Source organism: Pagrus pagrus, assembly GCF_965226575.1.
Source record: "Pagrus pagrus genome assembly, chromosome: 4".
NCBI lineage: Eukaryota > Metazoa > Chordata > Actinopteri > Spariformes > Sparidae > Pagrus > Pagrus pagrus.
In genome coordinates, this window is record NC_140188.1 from 8582143 (window position 1) to 8597748 (window position 15606).

Here is a 15606-nt window from a genome sequence, read left to right on the forward strand (position 1 = left end):
GTGTGCCTTTGTGTTGTCTCAAATCTAAGTGCCATTGTGACCAAGGCACTTCCCTGTGTGAATGCCAATGTGACTGTCATTCATTCAGCCTCAGCCTCACCTGGATGAATGGCCAACCTGGTTGCCATGGCAATGATAGTCATTGGTGTTCTTCCTCTGTTCAGAGCTCTTTGAAAGACAACGACGGATATAACGCTGCATGGAAGCTCTGTACGGCACTCCCATTTTGATTTGACCGTGTTGTAGATTGCTTGTTTTTGCTTGAACCCCCTCGATAATCTTCAGTCCTGATGTTTGGCCTCACTTCATAACATTTCTCTACTAACACTGGTGCTTTTCCCCTTTGACTTCAGCTGCGCCCCAGTTTGTCATCCGCCCAAGGGACCAAATTGTGGCTCAAGGCCGCACTGCCACCTTCCCGTGTGAAACCAAAGGAAACCCTCAGCCTGCTGTCTTCTGGCAGAAGGAGGGAAGTCAGGTAAGATCATTCTCACACAGCCCAATGTGAAGAAAACATTTGTTTCTTCTTTTTTTTTGCCTTTCTTCTAAAATGATATGCTCTTCTATACCGTTTTACAATGTTTTTTTAAACATGAGTAAACCCGCAAAAAATAAGCTATGGACTTCTTTCCCCTTGCCAGGAGACAAGTTTGCCTTTCTGAATTTTCTTCTGGTGTATGGTGTACATGTCACAACTACACCAGAGAACAGGGAGTAGTAGAAAGCAGCATGGAGGCCACTGACGATGTTACTATGGTTACATTTTTACCTTATATCTGTTACTTCAGTCTCTCTGTCAAACTCAAGCAGACTGAGCGATGTTCCAGCCCTGCTTTAACAGAGACGGGTGGAAAAATATCTACCCTCCAACGTCCAGAACTTTAACACACAGCTGATCAGAGCTGGATCTGATAAACACCTGTGACTTCTGTAGTGTCCTTTGACCTGGGAATGATTGCTGACTGTACCCTTTCCCACTGAAGACAAAAGCCAAATGTTAGTGGGGTTTTTGTTTAGCATGATAGGAGTATCAGTTGGCAGCTTCCATTATCTACTGTGCATCATCACTTTGTTTGGATTCCCTTGGCTGTACAAGTGCCGAGTTCTTATGAGCCTCCTGCCCCACACACACACACACACACACACACACAGGACTTGAAAACTACACTATCTGTCATCAGTATCTTTACTACAGACACAGATACACCTTTGTTCTCAGAAGCCGCCAAACGACAGTGTGCCTGGCAAAGTGCTAATCGGTTTCCCGTGACCCTGCACTGATAAGAACGATCCTATCCCTCACTCAAGCAGATAACCCATTCAAATACCTGGGTGTCCTCACTATGCTCAACAACAGTGCCAATTAGGAGCCTGTTGGGGCTTGTAGATGAGCCAGAGATATGATTCAGCTCTGGCTAAGGTTCAAACACACACAGACATACTGATACACACACACAGCTCGCAGGCCAACAATTACAGCAAAGTTCTCTTTTAAAGAGTGAACAGAAGTGAGACACATGCTTACATGTTCGCACAAACATTTGGTGTAGTACTCACCCCCTTCACCCCTCACTAATGTGTGACCTAAAGCAGTGCAGTATGACTCAGTAACACTGAGTAATTTGGGGAACTTTGAGCAGATTTATATCCAGCGTGTGTCTGACATGGTCATTAAAGATGAGCCTTTTGAAATGAATGCACTACAAACTCTTTTGTACAAGCAGTTGCACGTCCTCGCCGCCCTGGCACTCGTTTCTGTCCTTGTGTTTATTGATGCTTTTCTCTACCTCACCCACACTGATGTACAAAAGGTATGAAGGTATTTGTTGAGAGAACAAATTAAAGCTAATTCACTACAGTAATTAAATGACAGAAAGGCCTTTTTTCTCACACTTGAGGATAATGGAGTGTGCCTCTCTTATGTGTTGGAGATGCGCACAGCCTAATTTGAAAAAACAACATAATTTGTCGCATTTAAGTGATTAGGTGTAATTAAATTCAGCTAATGTATTTGCTGTTAACTTTTGCGATAATAAGAAAAAAGGAATGCAAAAAAGAAAGAGATGGGATTGAGTGGCTGAATGGTAAAAAAATATGTATTTTTAGTGCGATTAGTCCTATGATCCTGTATATTTACTCTGGAATATGTGGAATTGATTATCCCCTCTTCAGTTATGTTCAGTATAAGTTCAACTCATATGGGGTGGTCTCTGTGGGTAAAAGAACAGCTCAAAACTGCTGTGGAGTTGAAGCAGAAAGGAAAGTAGTCATGAAGCCAACAAGAGCAAAAGTTGCCTTCATAACACAGTGGAGCCTCTGGCTTGGCTCAAGTATGAAACCAAGTCATCAAACTGTATACATGCCGGGCAGTTTGTGAGCTTGGTTAACCAAGTGATAGATGAAATTGTTCATATTGTAGCTGAGATAGTCTGATCCGTGTGTTCGTGTGTGCACAGTATGTGTGTGGGTTTGGTGGTGATGCTGTTTTGTACTTTTTCCAGGTTGTACTGGTTCCATGTTCTCACTAATTGGCTGTTTGTTCCTCTTCCTGCAGAATTTGCTCTTTCCCAACCAACCCCAGCAGCCCAACAGTCGCTTCTCGGTGTCGCCCAGCGGAGACCTCACCATCTCATCTGTGCAGCGGGCAGATGCTGGTTACTATATCTGCCAGGCCCTGACCGTTGCAGGCAGTATCCTCGCCAAGGCTCAACTGGAGGTCACAGATGGTGAGGGAAAACTGACGCCTAACTTTTTTCCATGCCAGCACACTACAGAACACAGGCACAGTCCTTTGAACCGCTGCACATATGGGGAAGTTGGTGCAAATGTTCAATATGCAAGTTTGATTCACACCCACATGCATTTAGACATTTTCCCCTCAATGAACAAATGATAACAAATATAGCCTTACTTTTGCTGAGTTTTTTATGGGAATTTGGTCTTTAACACCCTTGAAAGTATACACACAAGCACAAATTATTATCTTTTTGTTATTCCGAGAATAAATTCAGCTTCGGTTTGAGAAATGCCAGCATTACCACTGACCTTCAGTTACCCTGTTTTGCCAGGAAGCTTTTTGTTTCATTTTGCCCTGACACAATTTAATTAAAAATTTCTACTTTTCCTTTTGGAAAGGAAATAAAGCATTGCCCTTGAGTTCCTTCAAGTTTAATGATCAGCGTTTGGGTGAGTGGGCGAGGTGCAAGCGTGTGTGTATGAGGGAGGGAGCAAGAGAAAGAGACATGGAGGAAGAGGGGGGACATGATTGAGTGAGTGAGTGACAATGGTTCCCTGCAAAATGAATTATGTGGTCCTGTGAGGTGTGGGAGCATCTAATCTGCTCAGCTGTTGTGATGGCAAGATAGACGGCCATCCATATGTCTGCTGAAGTACCTGCTAGCAGATAGATTAAAAGCATGAAAGGACACTTTTTTTTTCAATATTTTGTCTGAATCAGGAATGGTTGTATTGCACATACAATACTGGAATGTCCTTCAGTTAGATGGAAATACATATAATCACATTTTACAGCCAAATGCTTTGGTTTATCGACATTAAGCCAGTTTATTTTATGTATTTACTTCATGTTTTTGAAGGCAGGTCTGAAAGAAAAGGAGTGAGAGGAGGAAATAGTACATGAGGGCCAGGGTGAGGTCATGGCCACACCTGCCGCAGTCTTCATATGATTTACTGCCCTGAGCCCCTACAACAGTCTGTGGAGTTCAAGGAGATCTGTAATGAGAAATTCCTGATCCATGAGACCCAAAGCCTTGGATGAGCCTTGCCTCCTTCCTCTGTCACTCCTACATGCCATCGACACATACATCAGACACATCAAATTCCTGGACCGAGCAGTGTCTTGTGCTTGTACTCGCAATGATCAAAAGCAATCATGGTTTGCTGTCTTATTAAGAAAAGCTTTGGAGTTATGAACTTTACTTCAAACATCCATTAACAGCAAACATGGATGCACAATATTAACCCAAGCTATATATGTGAGACAAAATGCAGTGGCAGTGGCAGACAGGAAACTTCCCAGGTATGTTTATAAGATAAGATAAACTACAGCATAGTGAGTCTCTGGTCAGTAGCAGGTGCTTTATGCATCCCTTGGCTTGGTCCCTTCTGATTCATATGACTGTGTTATAAACACTCCAGAGGACTAAAACAATAATGAAGTGAATTTACTGCAATTGATTTATGATATTTGGCTCATGGTAGATAATATATCGGGTTTCTGCATATTTTTTCTCTTTTCTGCCATAGGTGACCCAAAGCGAGGTGTGCACAAGTGCATTACTCAGAATCACTTCCTTTTGTCAGATGTTGCTGCTTCAGAGAAAATAGGGGTGAAAACGAGGGTGCGATAATGTGTTGAAAGGTTACTGAGGTAGACTTGGTAATTAGCCCCTGCAGGTCTGACATCATTAATCCATACCTTCTAATTAATGTGGGCTCTGTGATGCCAGGGGGACTCCACATTATTCAACTCTAAATATATAAACTGCCTGTGTGTTAGAGTGGTAACTCTCTCTGAGATCACCTCTGACATGGCCGCTATTTCATCGAAGGAACCCACAGGCTTTTTTTGGCACATTATAACAAATTAATTTTTCTCATGTAAAAAGGAATTTATCTCAGCGTTGGCATTCATCTAAAGTGAAACAGGAACAGAATATAAAAGGGCAGTCTTCTCTGATTATTTCCTGTTGTGATTTTGGTAGTATTCTTCACTCTCAAACCACCTCGTTATACTCGTATAAGACGGAAATGGTACATTTGACATTCACCTTTTATTGTGCCCCACACTGCACATAATGAAGTATTTATCTGAACCACACTGAGTCAATAGGCAAGCGTCTCACCGCTAAACTCCACCACAGAGTCTAGAGTAGTGTGTAAAAATAAGGCTACCCAGGCAGTAACTGGAAACTGCTTAGCATCCGTCTGCCACATCAATGAACCTAGAAAACACTACTCAGCTGTTCTTTCCCTGTTTCCTGGAAATACAGGATATGGTCATTGTTCTGTGGTGCAATTACAAGACCTGCAGAGAAAATAGTCTACTTTATGATAGGTAACCCACATCCACCCCCAGTGCATTTTATGATCAATGCTGTCGCTCGGTTAATTTCACAGTCAGACACCATCCATGTAACTTCAGACTGATGTGTTCACGTTTTTGTCTTTGTCCCGCAGTGCTCACAGACAGGCCACCACCCATCATTCGCCAAGGCCCGTCCAATCAGACGCTCGGGGTGGACAGTGTGGCACTGTTGAAGTGCCAGGCATCAGGAGACCCCATCCCCTCCATCAGCTGGCTGAAGGATGGGGTCAGTCTGCTGGGAAAGGACCCCCGCATGTCCCTGCAGGAGCTGGGCAGCCTGCAGATCAAAAACATCAAGGTAAAGGACGTCATTGTTCTTATGGTGTGTTCAGTCAAAGTCGTAGATCGGAATTTCCTAGATGAAATTTCTAACTTCTGATCAGATGTTCCAGGTGCTCAACACCAAAAGTTAACAAAAAATAGGCAGATCATAAACAAAATGATGTCTCTTTAGCAAGTGTACACAATTGAAGAGTCAGCAGTGCAGTCTCTTATAATATGTAAACAAAATAGATGGGGATAATCAGCACTCGAATCGTAACAGACGGCATTATATATTTTATTTTACTACGCTTTTATACTTTGAAACATATCTGTCATAACTAAATTTGAAGCCAACACGAGTCAACCCATGACTTGGATGAGCAGGGTACCATAATGCCTTAAAGAGATGAATAGGCAGCATTGATTTTTTGATAAAATTATTTGATAGTATCACTTAGTGCCACGGCAGCTCCTACTGGGCTCAGCTGTGCAGGGTTGGATGGACTCCAGCTGTAGGGTGGAAACATGTATGCACTTAAAGATATACACACACATGTGTACACACGTACACATTTAGAGTAGATTAAATTTAAAAGGATCACATCTTCTTTTCCCCACTCGGAGGCCTCAGTGGAATATCTATTACGCTTGACAAACCTGCCGACCACTGACATGTTATTTAATAAATGGAAGGAAGGCACAGGGACAAAAACCAACAAACAACCAAAGTTCCTAAGAGGGATGGAGAGACAAGCCAGCTGTCATCGGTCCAGGGGGTTTCCAGCAGCCCACCCTAAATTAATTAGCCTGGCTTTGTTGTGGTCTGCAGGACAGTGGGGAAATAAGGAGGGGGAGTAGAGAAGTGATGGAAGGGTGGTGAGTAGAAAATGGAATTCATTAGGAAATTAGCGTCAGCACTTTGAGGCACTCACAAATGACACACAATTTGGCCTGCGCGAGGCTCGCTCACGAAGTCGCCCCATCACTTTCCAGTATTTCAGCGATAGGAAGATCACATGTATTCAGTCATTGCTGCTGCTCTTAGGATGTGTGAAATGAAATGGCCCTTCCACTAAAAGTGTTATTAGTGGAGTTATTATGTTATGTGTGTCAATGCTCTTAGCGCGTGTGTGTGTTTATTTTCATAAATACACATGTATTCTCCTGTACACCAGCTCTCAGACTCTGGGATCTACACGTGTGTGGCGACCAGCTCCAGCGGTGAAACATCATGGAGTGCTTTCTTGGAAGTCAAAGGTACAAGATGTCGTAATGATTCCATGTATTTTATATATAGAGAAAGAAAAATGTTACTCAACCTGTCAAGTACAGTTTTCTTCAGAGAAAATGGCTTTTTCTCTCCAGAATCTGGTGGAGTGATGGTCATAAAAAACCATGATGAGAATGAGCTTCCAGGCCCACCATCCAAACCTCAAGTCACTGATGTCACCAAGAACAGCGTGTCTTTGTCCTGGCAGCCTGGCATGGCTGGAGCATCACCTGTCTCGTCTTATGTCATTGAGGCATTCAGGTTTGTTTGACCTGTAAAATAAAACACTCACCCAATATTCAATAGCCTTTTTATACCATCGATTGTAAGTACAGGTAAAAATATTATGTTCAATCGTGTAGAGCAGGTAGCTTATCCTCCATGCCTTTACACTTGACCCTGGAAGTCTCTCTCTGGGTGTTTATGTTTATGTATGTTATGGGAATAATTTATCCTCTGAATTAAATGTGTCATTAGTCAATAAATCCTACGAACAGACATGTTTCATGTTTCAAGACATTCAATTTCATGTATTTTATTTACTGTTTTATTTTCTTTAATTTTCTTTTGTAATTTTTTTCCCCCTTGTGCGTTGAAAGTCCAGTATTACTATGTTATGTAATTTCTTGAAATACAAATAAAGGAAGGAAAAATATATTGTACCTTTAGAAAAAACAATGAAAAGTAATGCATAATCACCTTTTTCTCTTCCATTGCAGTCAATCAGTGAGCAACAGCTGGCAAACGGTAGCAGATCATATCAAAACCACCCAGTTTACTGTCAAAGGTCTCCGTCCCAACACCATCTACCTGTTCATGGTCCGAGCAGTAAACAGCCAGGGCCTGAGTGATCCGAGCCCCATGTCGGAGCCTGTCAGAACACAAGGTACTTTACCTAACAGTAATGTGAAATGAGTTATTTTTATTGACAGTGTTTATTGAATGTATGTGTAGTTATATCTGAACCTGTCATAATCACTTTCACTGTTGGCACCTGGTTTTCCTTTTCTAGTGAATATGATTTCTGTTTTTACTGATAGAGTAAGGTCACTGTGCTCCCCTTCAAATTGTGATACTTATCAGCCCCTCTCAGCAATCTGCAGTGAATAGCTGTACTGAAACACTGCAGAACTTTCCAGAGGTCAAATTCTCCATCGCAGTCCAGCTCATTAAGGCTACACTTAAGCAATTATGTAAAATAAGCATGTCTACTTTTGGAAGGCATAACTGAGTTAGTGCTATCCCTGCTATGTTAATGATCATAACAGGAGAAAATGACTGCCTCCAAACCCAGAGAAGATTTGATTACGGTACCGGACAGACCACAGTCTCCAGATTACACTGATATGATAAGTCCAGAGCAAAAAAATAAAAAGCCATTTTTGGACAAGGTCTGTCAAATACAAGCCAAGAGTGTGTTTAAAAAAGATTGAGTCGATTTGAATTGCTGCATATCTCTCTCATGCTGATGTGAAGGTCTAGAGATGACATATAAATGTGTTTATTGACAACGGCATGCATTGATGACAAATTGATTTTTCAGTTCTTTTTAACTGTGTTTGGTCGTCTTGCTCTATAAGTGTGGCCTGTGATTCATGGCTGCCTTGAGTCGTCTGATTGAAGCTTTTTTTTCTTAATATAATTTAAAAGTGTTTTTTTTTTTTGCTTCCTTTCAGTAAATAACTCAAAATGCGGCTCACTTTAACCGCACTCAGTATCTCATACACTGGAGGTTTTTTTTGCTGCTTGTAACTTGAAACACACGCATGTGCAAAATGGGAAATGAGCTGGAAAATAGTGCCACAGTGTCCATTCATCTCCCATCCAGTACGTCTGGGGCCGTGTGTTCATGCTTCACTCAGTGATGTGGTTGTTCAGTCAGGCCCCCGTAAGTGCAGACAAGTCACACATCTGACAAACTTTGCCTGTCCAAGTCTCCTTTCTTTTCTCCAAACCAGACAAGTGCCTCAATACAAAATAAAATGAGGTCATTTTAATGCAGATGAAGTTGCTCCTTTTCAAATGAAGTTGTGATAACCAAGTGTACGCTCCTTTGTTAAAAACCGATTGGTCTATTCAGTCGCTCTTTTCCTATTTCACTTCTGATAGTGATGAAGCAAGCTTTATTGAGAGGAACTGAGTGAACTGACTGAAAAGGAGTTGGCAGCATTTTATTTTGCTGCTGCCCCCCCCCCCCCCCCCCCCCCCCTCACTCTCCCCCTCTTTCTCATTTTTCTTTGTCTATCTCTCATAGATATAAGTCCTCCAGCTCAGGGTGTTGATCATAGGCACGTACAGAAGGAGCTTGGCGAGGTCATAGTTCGGTTGCACAACCCTGTTGTCCTGAGTCCCACAACCATTCAGGTCACATGGACGGTAAGTGCAGTCTTCTTGCATATAGGATACAACTGTTTTTAACTGATGCTACACTTTCAGCAAGTGCAGCATTTTCATTTGTACAACTTGAGTCTAATTACTGGAAGAACTAAGATATATAAAATCATTTGATTTGTATGTGGTTTTCTTATCTCCCTGCATTCTTTTTACATCTTTGATTTTGTAAAATTGAGTCGTAAAGTCAGGATGCTTGATATGAAAGATCCCTCTTTGAAGCCAAAAAGGTGCTCCTTGAGGCTACCATTTGTTTTATGTCAGGAAATTTAAGTCAGGTTGTTCCCTAACACCTCAGCTTTGAAATATTGTAATTGGTGACTTTAAAGTAACTGAACATCAAATAGCTGAGAAATTGTTTCTTTCAACCGCGCTGAACATCAAAAGAGACGTCAGAGACATCTGGTTGCTCATCAATCTTCCATATGTCTTCAGCTGCTTCCCTCTGAGAGCACAGACTATGCAGAGATGAAATTAGATTGAAATAAATGTTTGTGCTTGAACTGTATTTTGTGAACAGAAGTTTTCCTACCACCTTGAGATGATACATTAATCTTATTTTAGTCTCATACATACAAACAATACAAGCACACACCTGCTCCTCCACTGTACATTTGCACATATTGCCTCACCACAAGAATCAACACATTATGTCTGAAAATGTGACATTTTTATTTAATCTAAAAATGTAAAATCAGCTACAGGATGATTTTTTATTTAATTGTGTGCTAATGAGGACAAAAAGGCTATTTATATTATTCAAAGCTGAGGTGTTCAAACCATATATGTGCATGTTTATTTTGATTGCAGTGCTATACATCACTCAAGTCCAGGTATTTACAGTAGTAACCACCCAGCACTTAGCGGCATGGAGTGCCTGTTTCCATTTTCGATTGAACCACATTAGCAGTTTTCCTGGTGACATGTTTATTGACCCCTATAATAAGTCTCACCCCAAGACTTGGTAGCTAATTTAAAGCTAACGCACTGCTTTATGATGGTTATGTACAATCAACAAAAACATGGCTACCTAATCAATCAGGGGTCCTTTCAGTAAACAGGGGGGTCACTCTCAGAGAGCTTTTATATTCTCAAATCATTCCATTAATAAAAGTCACGCATCCATTTTGCTGATTTACTCGGGCTACACTGGCAAAAAAACAGCTGCTTAATATCCTACTTGAAAGCCCCGCTCACTTCTTCTACTGTTAACAAGCCATTACAATGAGTTATGCGCCAGCTCCTCCTCTGCATAAAATCAGCTTTTTAGGAAATTCAATTTTAAGAGTGGGGTCTTTTGTGGGTTGCAGGGGGCTATCACACTTCCAGTCTCTCCGTCTTTTCTATGGGACAGATCTGCTGTTATCACCTCTGCTGTGTATTCTCCTCATGTCCCCAGGGTGTCTGTATTTGTTGCTGCATAACATTCTCGTACCTGCAGCCCATCTTAGATGTGTCGGAATCTGCTTTCCACTGTCACTAGTTGGTATTTATTATACATTGGAGACATGCACATGTCCTTTAAGGTGGCATTAAGGAAGGTCTTTTTAATAGAGGAGGAAACACTTTTGGGCTGCGAGCTGGGCATATGAGGTAATGTCATGGTGTTAATTGAGCTAAGTGTGTCATAACTGGTGATGAAAGGCCCATTAAACGAGTGGCAACCTCTAAAGTGTCATGAATGCAATACTGCGAGGAAGAAATTCATTGCAGAAAAAACATCCTTTTATATTACCTAGCGGCTGGGCCAAGATAGCATCTACCAATCTCCCCTGCACAGTTCTTTTTCCGCTGAAGTACAACAGTAATCTTGTCTTCATTCACTCTCTCAGGTGGATCGTCAGTCCCAGTTCATCCAGGGTTATAGAGTTCTTTACAGGCAGACATCAGGACTGCCTTCACCAGGTCCATGGCTGACCCAGGATGTAAAGGTCCCTTCTGAGCGCAGTGTCATCCTCTCTGGACTTAAAAAGGGGATTGTGTATGAGATCAAGGTCCGTCCTTATTTCAACGAGTTTCAAGGCATGGACAGTGAATCCAGAACGGCTCGTACAACTGAGGAAGGTATGGAGAAGAAGAACGCACTGAATATTTGTAGATTCCAAATAACAAATGCGGGATGATGGTTGACACATGACCCCACAGGCTGCTTTCATGTTGGTTTTTGTCAGAATATCACAGGCACCTCTGCCTCTCCCTTTGATACCGAGAACTGAGGAATAATTGTGTGAATGTGTGTGTGTGCATGCATGTTTGTGCCTGTCTGTCTGACCTTCCTGCTGTGCCTTTTTTTTGTTTATGATTGGTGGTGTTAGTGCCAACCTTCTTCTAATCCATCACCCAGCAGCCACAGGCCTGAGCTGTGATTGGACACAGCACACACTTCCTCCCGCGAATATGATCTGTCGCCCAAAGCTTGATTCATACAGACTCTGACAAGGCTACAGAGCAGCGTGGCACAATATCACACACACACAGGTCTGTTTGGATGAATTTACTGTTTTGACCTATGCCAAAACAGAAATGCATCCAACAGCACTGCACCGGCTTTGCCTCAACCTTCCAGTCTAAGAACAGCAATTAAATAATGATGTGATGTGAAGTAAAGACATGCAGTATGTGCGTGCCACAGCACAAAAAGACAAATACAGACTCTTTATACTGAAGACAAAGCCCATCTTGCCACAGCATATTTAGGCCTGCATGTATAGGAGACAGTTCACATCCTGTCTGTGTGACAGGCCCATTTATTTTCCCTTCCTCAGAGGGACCATATCTCCTGTGGCCAGCCAGTGTACGCACTGCTGTAGTGGAACTGCCATCACATTACAGCTGTCCCCAACACACACACACACACAGTAAACGCATGCATGCCAGCACACCACCTCTCCCTAAGGCCACCAGAACCTGCATGTCCAAGCTATTACCAATGCTGATAACTCTCCCTGCTTCTCCTCTATCTGCATCCCAGTCCCTCAGAGAACTTGACCACTTTCTATTTCTGTCACAACCCCGCTGCTGTGCCTGGTCATAGCTGATACACCGTCAAACACACAGCTCTAGGCTCCTCTGAGACTCTGGGACTACTGAGAGGGGCAGCTAGATGGATAGGGAAGTCTTGTTCAGAGGGTGATTAAAACTAAGGTTGTCCATTAGCTAACAGAATTAGAGAATCCCAGGAGCAGGTCCAGACAGGCGCAGGGTTACAGTATGCACAGCACTCCAATGCTGTGTCCATCTTTGTTTTCCCCCTCCTCCTTTTTCACACATTCTCTCCCTCTCCATCTGGACAGACATGTCATGGCTGATAAATGAACTTCATCTACGGTTGCCATCTGATTCCTACTGAAAAATTGTCCAAGAAGTCGCTAAGGAGGCCCATCTTTTATGCAAAATAATGCTTATTTAGGGGGAAGGGAATTCTGTAATGTTTGTATAAATGCTAATTTATAGTGGACTGGTCTTCATCCACATTGATGGGTGTCCCTGGGGAAGATCTACTGATTTCCAGCCGCTGCTTTACATTACCTATTGGCTCCTTATTTTGTATGGATATGATATGTTTGTATTCCTTCATCATGCAGCACAGCACTGTGTGTGCGCGAGAGACAGGGGGTCACATTCCTGCCTGCCATACATCAATCCGCTAATGGCTCTATTAGCACAGCCTCCGGGGCCTCTAATGAAAAATGTGTATTGTTTAGTGCAAATATGCATGATAATAAGCTGCTAAATCATTCATAACATTAACTTTGAACGACATTGTCTCTGATGGCTGCCACGAGCCAATCCAGCACTTTGTCACCTGGATGTAATGCAGCGTTGGAAAGCCCTGAGCATGATGGTTGATCAGATGCTCCCTTGCTAGATTGTTTCTAATCTGGCCAAGGTGTTGGGTTCATCATTGGACCCATTCATCTTCCACCATGCCAGGGCCTCCTGGCTCTCTTGGGGCCGGTGTGGCCAATCGCGCTGAGGGATGAGCACAGATTTACAGGGTGACACGTGCCATTTTGGATGGAGGCGAGGTGAGGGAGAGGCAGCCCAGGAGTAATTGACCTGTCAGTATTCTGCTGTGGTGCCGCTCTCCTGCCAGCCACTGCGGAAATGAGAAAACATTATTTTTAAAACGTTATTTCCAGTTGGGCCAACTGTTATTTATTTTTCCTCTGTTACCCCTTGTGGGGTCAGAAGATTGTTGCCATCAGAATAACAACAGAGTGAGGTTTATGAAAGCTTGACTTGTCTTGTTTCTATCCACTCTCTGTCTTCCTGTGGACAGAGCCGATTCATTTAGTTGTGCCTCGCTCTGAAGCTCCCCTCTGATCCTTATGTACTGGCTTTGGTTTCATCCGGCTGATCGATGGAATCAGTCGATATGTTTACCGAGACCTTGTTTCCTTTCCCTGAAATGTATTTTTTTTTTCATATTTCCTTCCCGTCTGCACTTCATCCTATAAGCTCGTTGACCTGCATGCCACCCTGGCTCGGTCAGTGTCGGAGTCTTAGTTTTAGAGCACTTGCCTGACTGTGCCAGGTTGTCATTCCACAAATCAATACCTGTATTTTCTCTTCAAATCCACCAGGCTGGAGCAGAGGATATACTAGATATTAAATCATTGTGAAACATTAAAGATAGGCTATAGCCTTGTCAGACCTGCCCTGGTCTTCATGTAAATCCCCCTCTAATGAGACATCTTGACAGCCTTCAGCCACCTGTGCCATCCCCGAAGGATAACATTCCTTGACAACGCATGTGTGTGTGTCTTTTTGTGTGCGTATTTATTTATTATCTCCTGTTCAGACACATTCAGATGTACAATACTGCTGTGCATGTCAATATCACTCTTTCTATTAAAGGATTAAATACACTGAAAACAAAGTAGTTTGCCTAAAACGGTGACTTTACTGTAAGTATCTTAATGACATGTAAATGTTCCCACTAATTCTATTACATGAGTTCAATATAAGGGTCACATTTAACCAGCCAGTAGGTGTGTGCATGTTTTATTACAGGAAACAGAGTAATTTTAAATGCATTACTTCTACGTATAATACTTGAATAATAAACACTTGAAAACACATTATGTTTAAGTTCCCCTTAACATTCTATGTAATAACTGAATAAACTCATAACGTTAATGTATTAGTCTTCATTAATTTAATTAAATCATAAGTTATTTGATTTATTCACACTGACTCAACATGATAGAAAACTTTGCATTAAAGCAGACACCTTAAATTAAACGTGTTTGTATTAAAAATTACATGGAAAATGTACATGCAATTTAAAATACATTAAGTCACTGTTTAAGGCAAATTATTTTTTGAGTGTACTACATAATAACCTCTTAACCAGTCTTATTTTGTGCCTCTTCTTTCAGCTCCCAGTGCCCCTCCTCAGCAGGTAACAGTCCTGACCGTGGGAAACCAGAACAGCACCTCCATTAGCATCTCCTGGGACCCTCCTCCACCAGACCACCAGAACGGCATCATCCAAGAGTACAAGGTTTGTCCCAGCGAGTCAGCATGGATTCTCATTTAACTTATACAAAGCCAAGTGGAATCAACGCCCTCTCTGTTTTTCCTCCTCTCTGCATTAGATCTGGTGTCTGGGGAATGAGACACGTTTTCATGTAAATAAGACGGTGGATGCAGCTATACGCTCGGTGGTGGTAGGCGGGCTGCAGGTGGGAGTGGTGTACCGGGTGGAAGTGGCTGCCAGCACAAGCGCAGGGGTTGGAGTCAAGAGTGAACCTCATTCTATTATTATCGGTAAGACTGAATGATTAAAAGGCATTCATAACTTTTCAACCTCCTGTTCAAGTTTTTCTATATGCTAGCGTCAATGTTCACAAAGAATAATGTTGTTTTTCAGTGTCAGTGGATGATTTTAGCAAAACAACCAAGACCGTGAGTGTTTTGGCTAAATACTAGGAATTGCCAAATGGATAATATTGTTACAATACTACTATTTTGATATGTGGCCTGACCACGTATGATTTATGTGGAGCTGAGGCAGATTGTGCCTGATTTGACCCATAACTGATGGCTTGGCCTGTAGCATGTTCTTATTTCCCCAGTGTCACTCACATAATCCATCTCCAAGAGCAGAGCCCCAAGCTTGCAGCTATAATATATTGTGCGTTTGCGTGTCTGTGGATGTGCGAATGGGTGTGTGTTCATGTGGTTACAAAGATAAAGAGTATTTCTGCAACTTTGCAGGCGTGCACATATAATATGTGCATTTTTATCTTTATGAGCGTGTATTTGTTCCTGTCAATGGGTGGGAACATTTGATTGTGCTCCAAGAAATAGTGTCAGGCAGGCTAGTGAGGGTGAGCTGCGATTAGAGATCAATACAGGCCAGGATCCTCTCATTTCACATGGTGTGTTTTACCGGCAATGGAGTGAATTAGGGGCTGAGCTTAGCAAACAACCAGCTCACCTGGGGGGTTTGTTGTAAGCTTTTCGGCTTTGTCTTTTTCAGTCTGTACATTATATTTCACTGCACATCCTTTAGATCTATGTCCTGCTCCCTTGGTCAATATCTCAGGTATAATTCATCAGACCT

At 42.3% G+C, this 15606-nt stretch overlaps 1 protein-coding gene across 11 annotated transcripts in view; it reads left to right on the forward strand.

Moving 5' to 3' along the window:
* Nucleotides 1–15606, forward strand: part of robo2 (roundabout, axon guidance receptor, homolog 2) — a 311369-nt gene that overhangs the window by 263568 nt on the left and 32195 nt on the right. For all 11 annotated transcript variants that reach the window (XM_084351853.1, XM_084351850.1, XM_084351851.1 and 8 more), the window contains 10 exons: nt 354–478; nt 2555–2726; nt 5200–5405; nt 6547–6628; nt 6737–6902; nt 7361–7527; nt 8896–9017; nt 10865–11096; nt 14417–14541; nt 14636–14807. In XM_084351853.1, the coding sequence (XP_084207979.1) occupies nt 354–478; nt 2555–2726; nt 5200–5405; nt 6547–6628; nt 6737–6902; nt 7361–7527; nt 8896–9017; nt 10865–11096; nt 14417–14541; nt 14636–14807 (1569 nt within the window). The remainder of the gene's footprint in view (nt 1–353; nt 479–2554; nt 2727–5199; nt 5406–6546; nt 6629–6736; nt 6903–7360; nt 7528–8895; nt 9018–10864; nt 11097–14416; nt 14542–14635; nt 14808–15606) is intronic.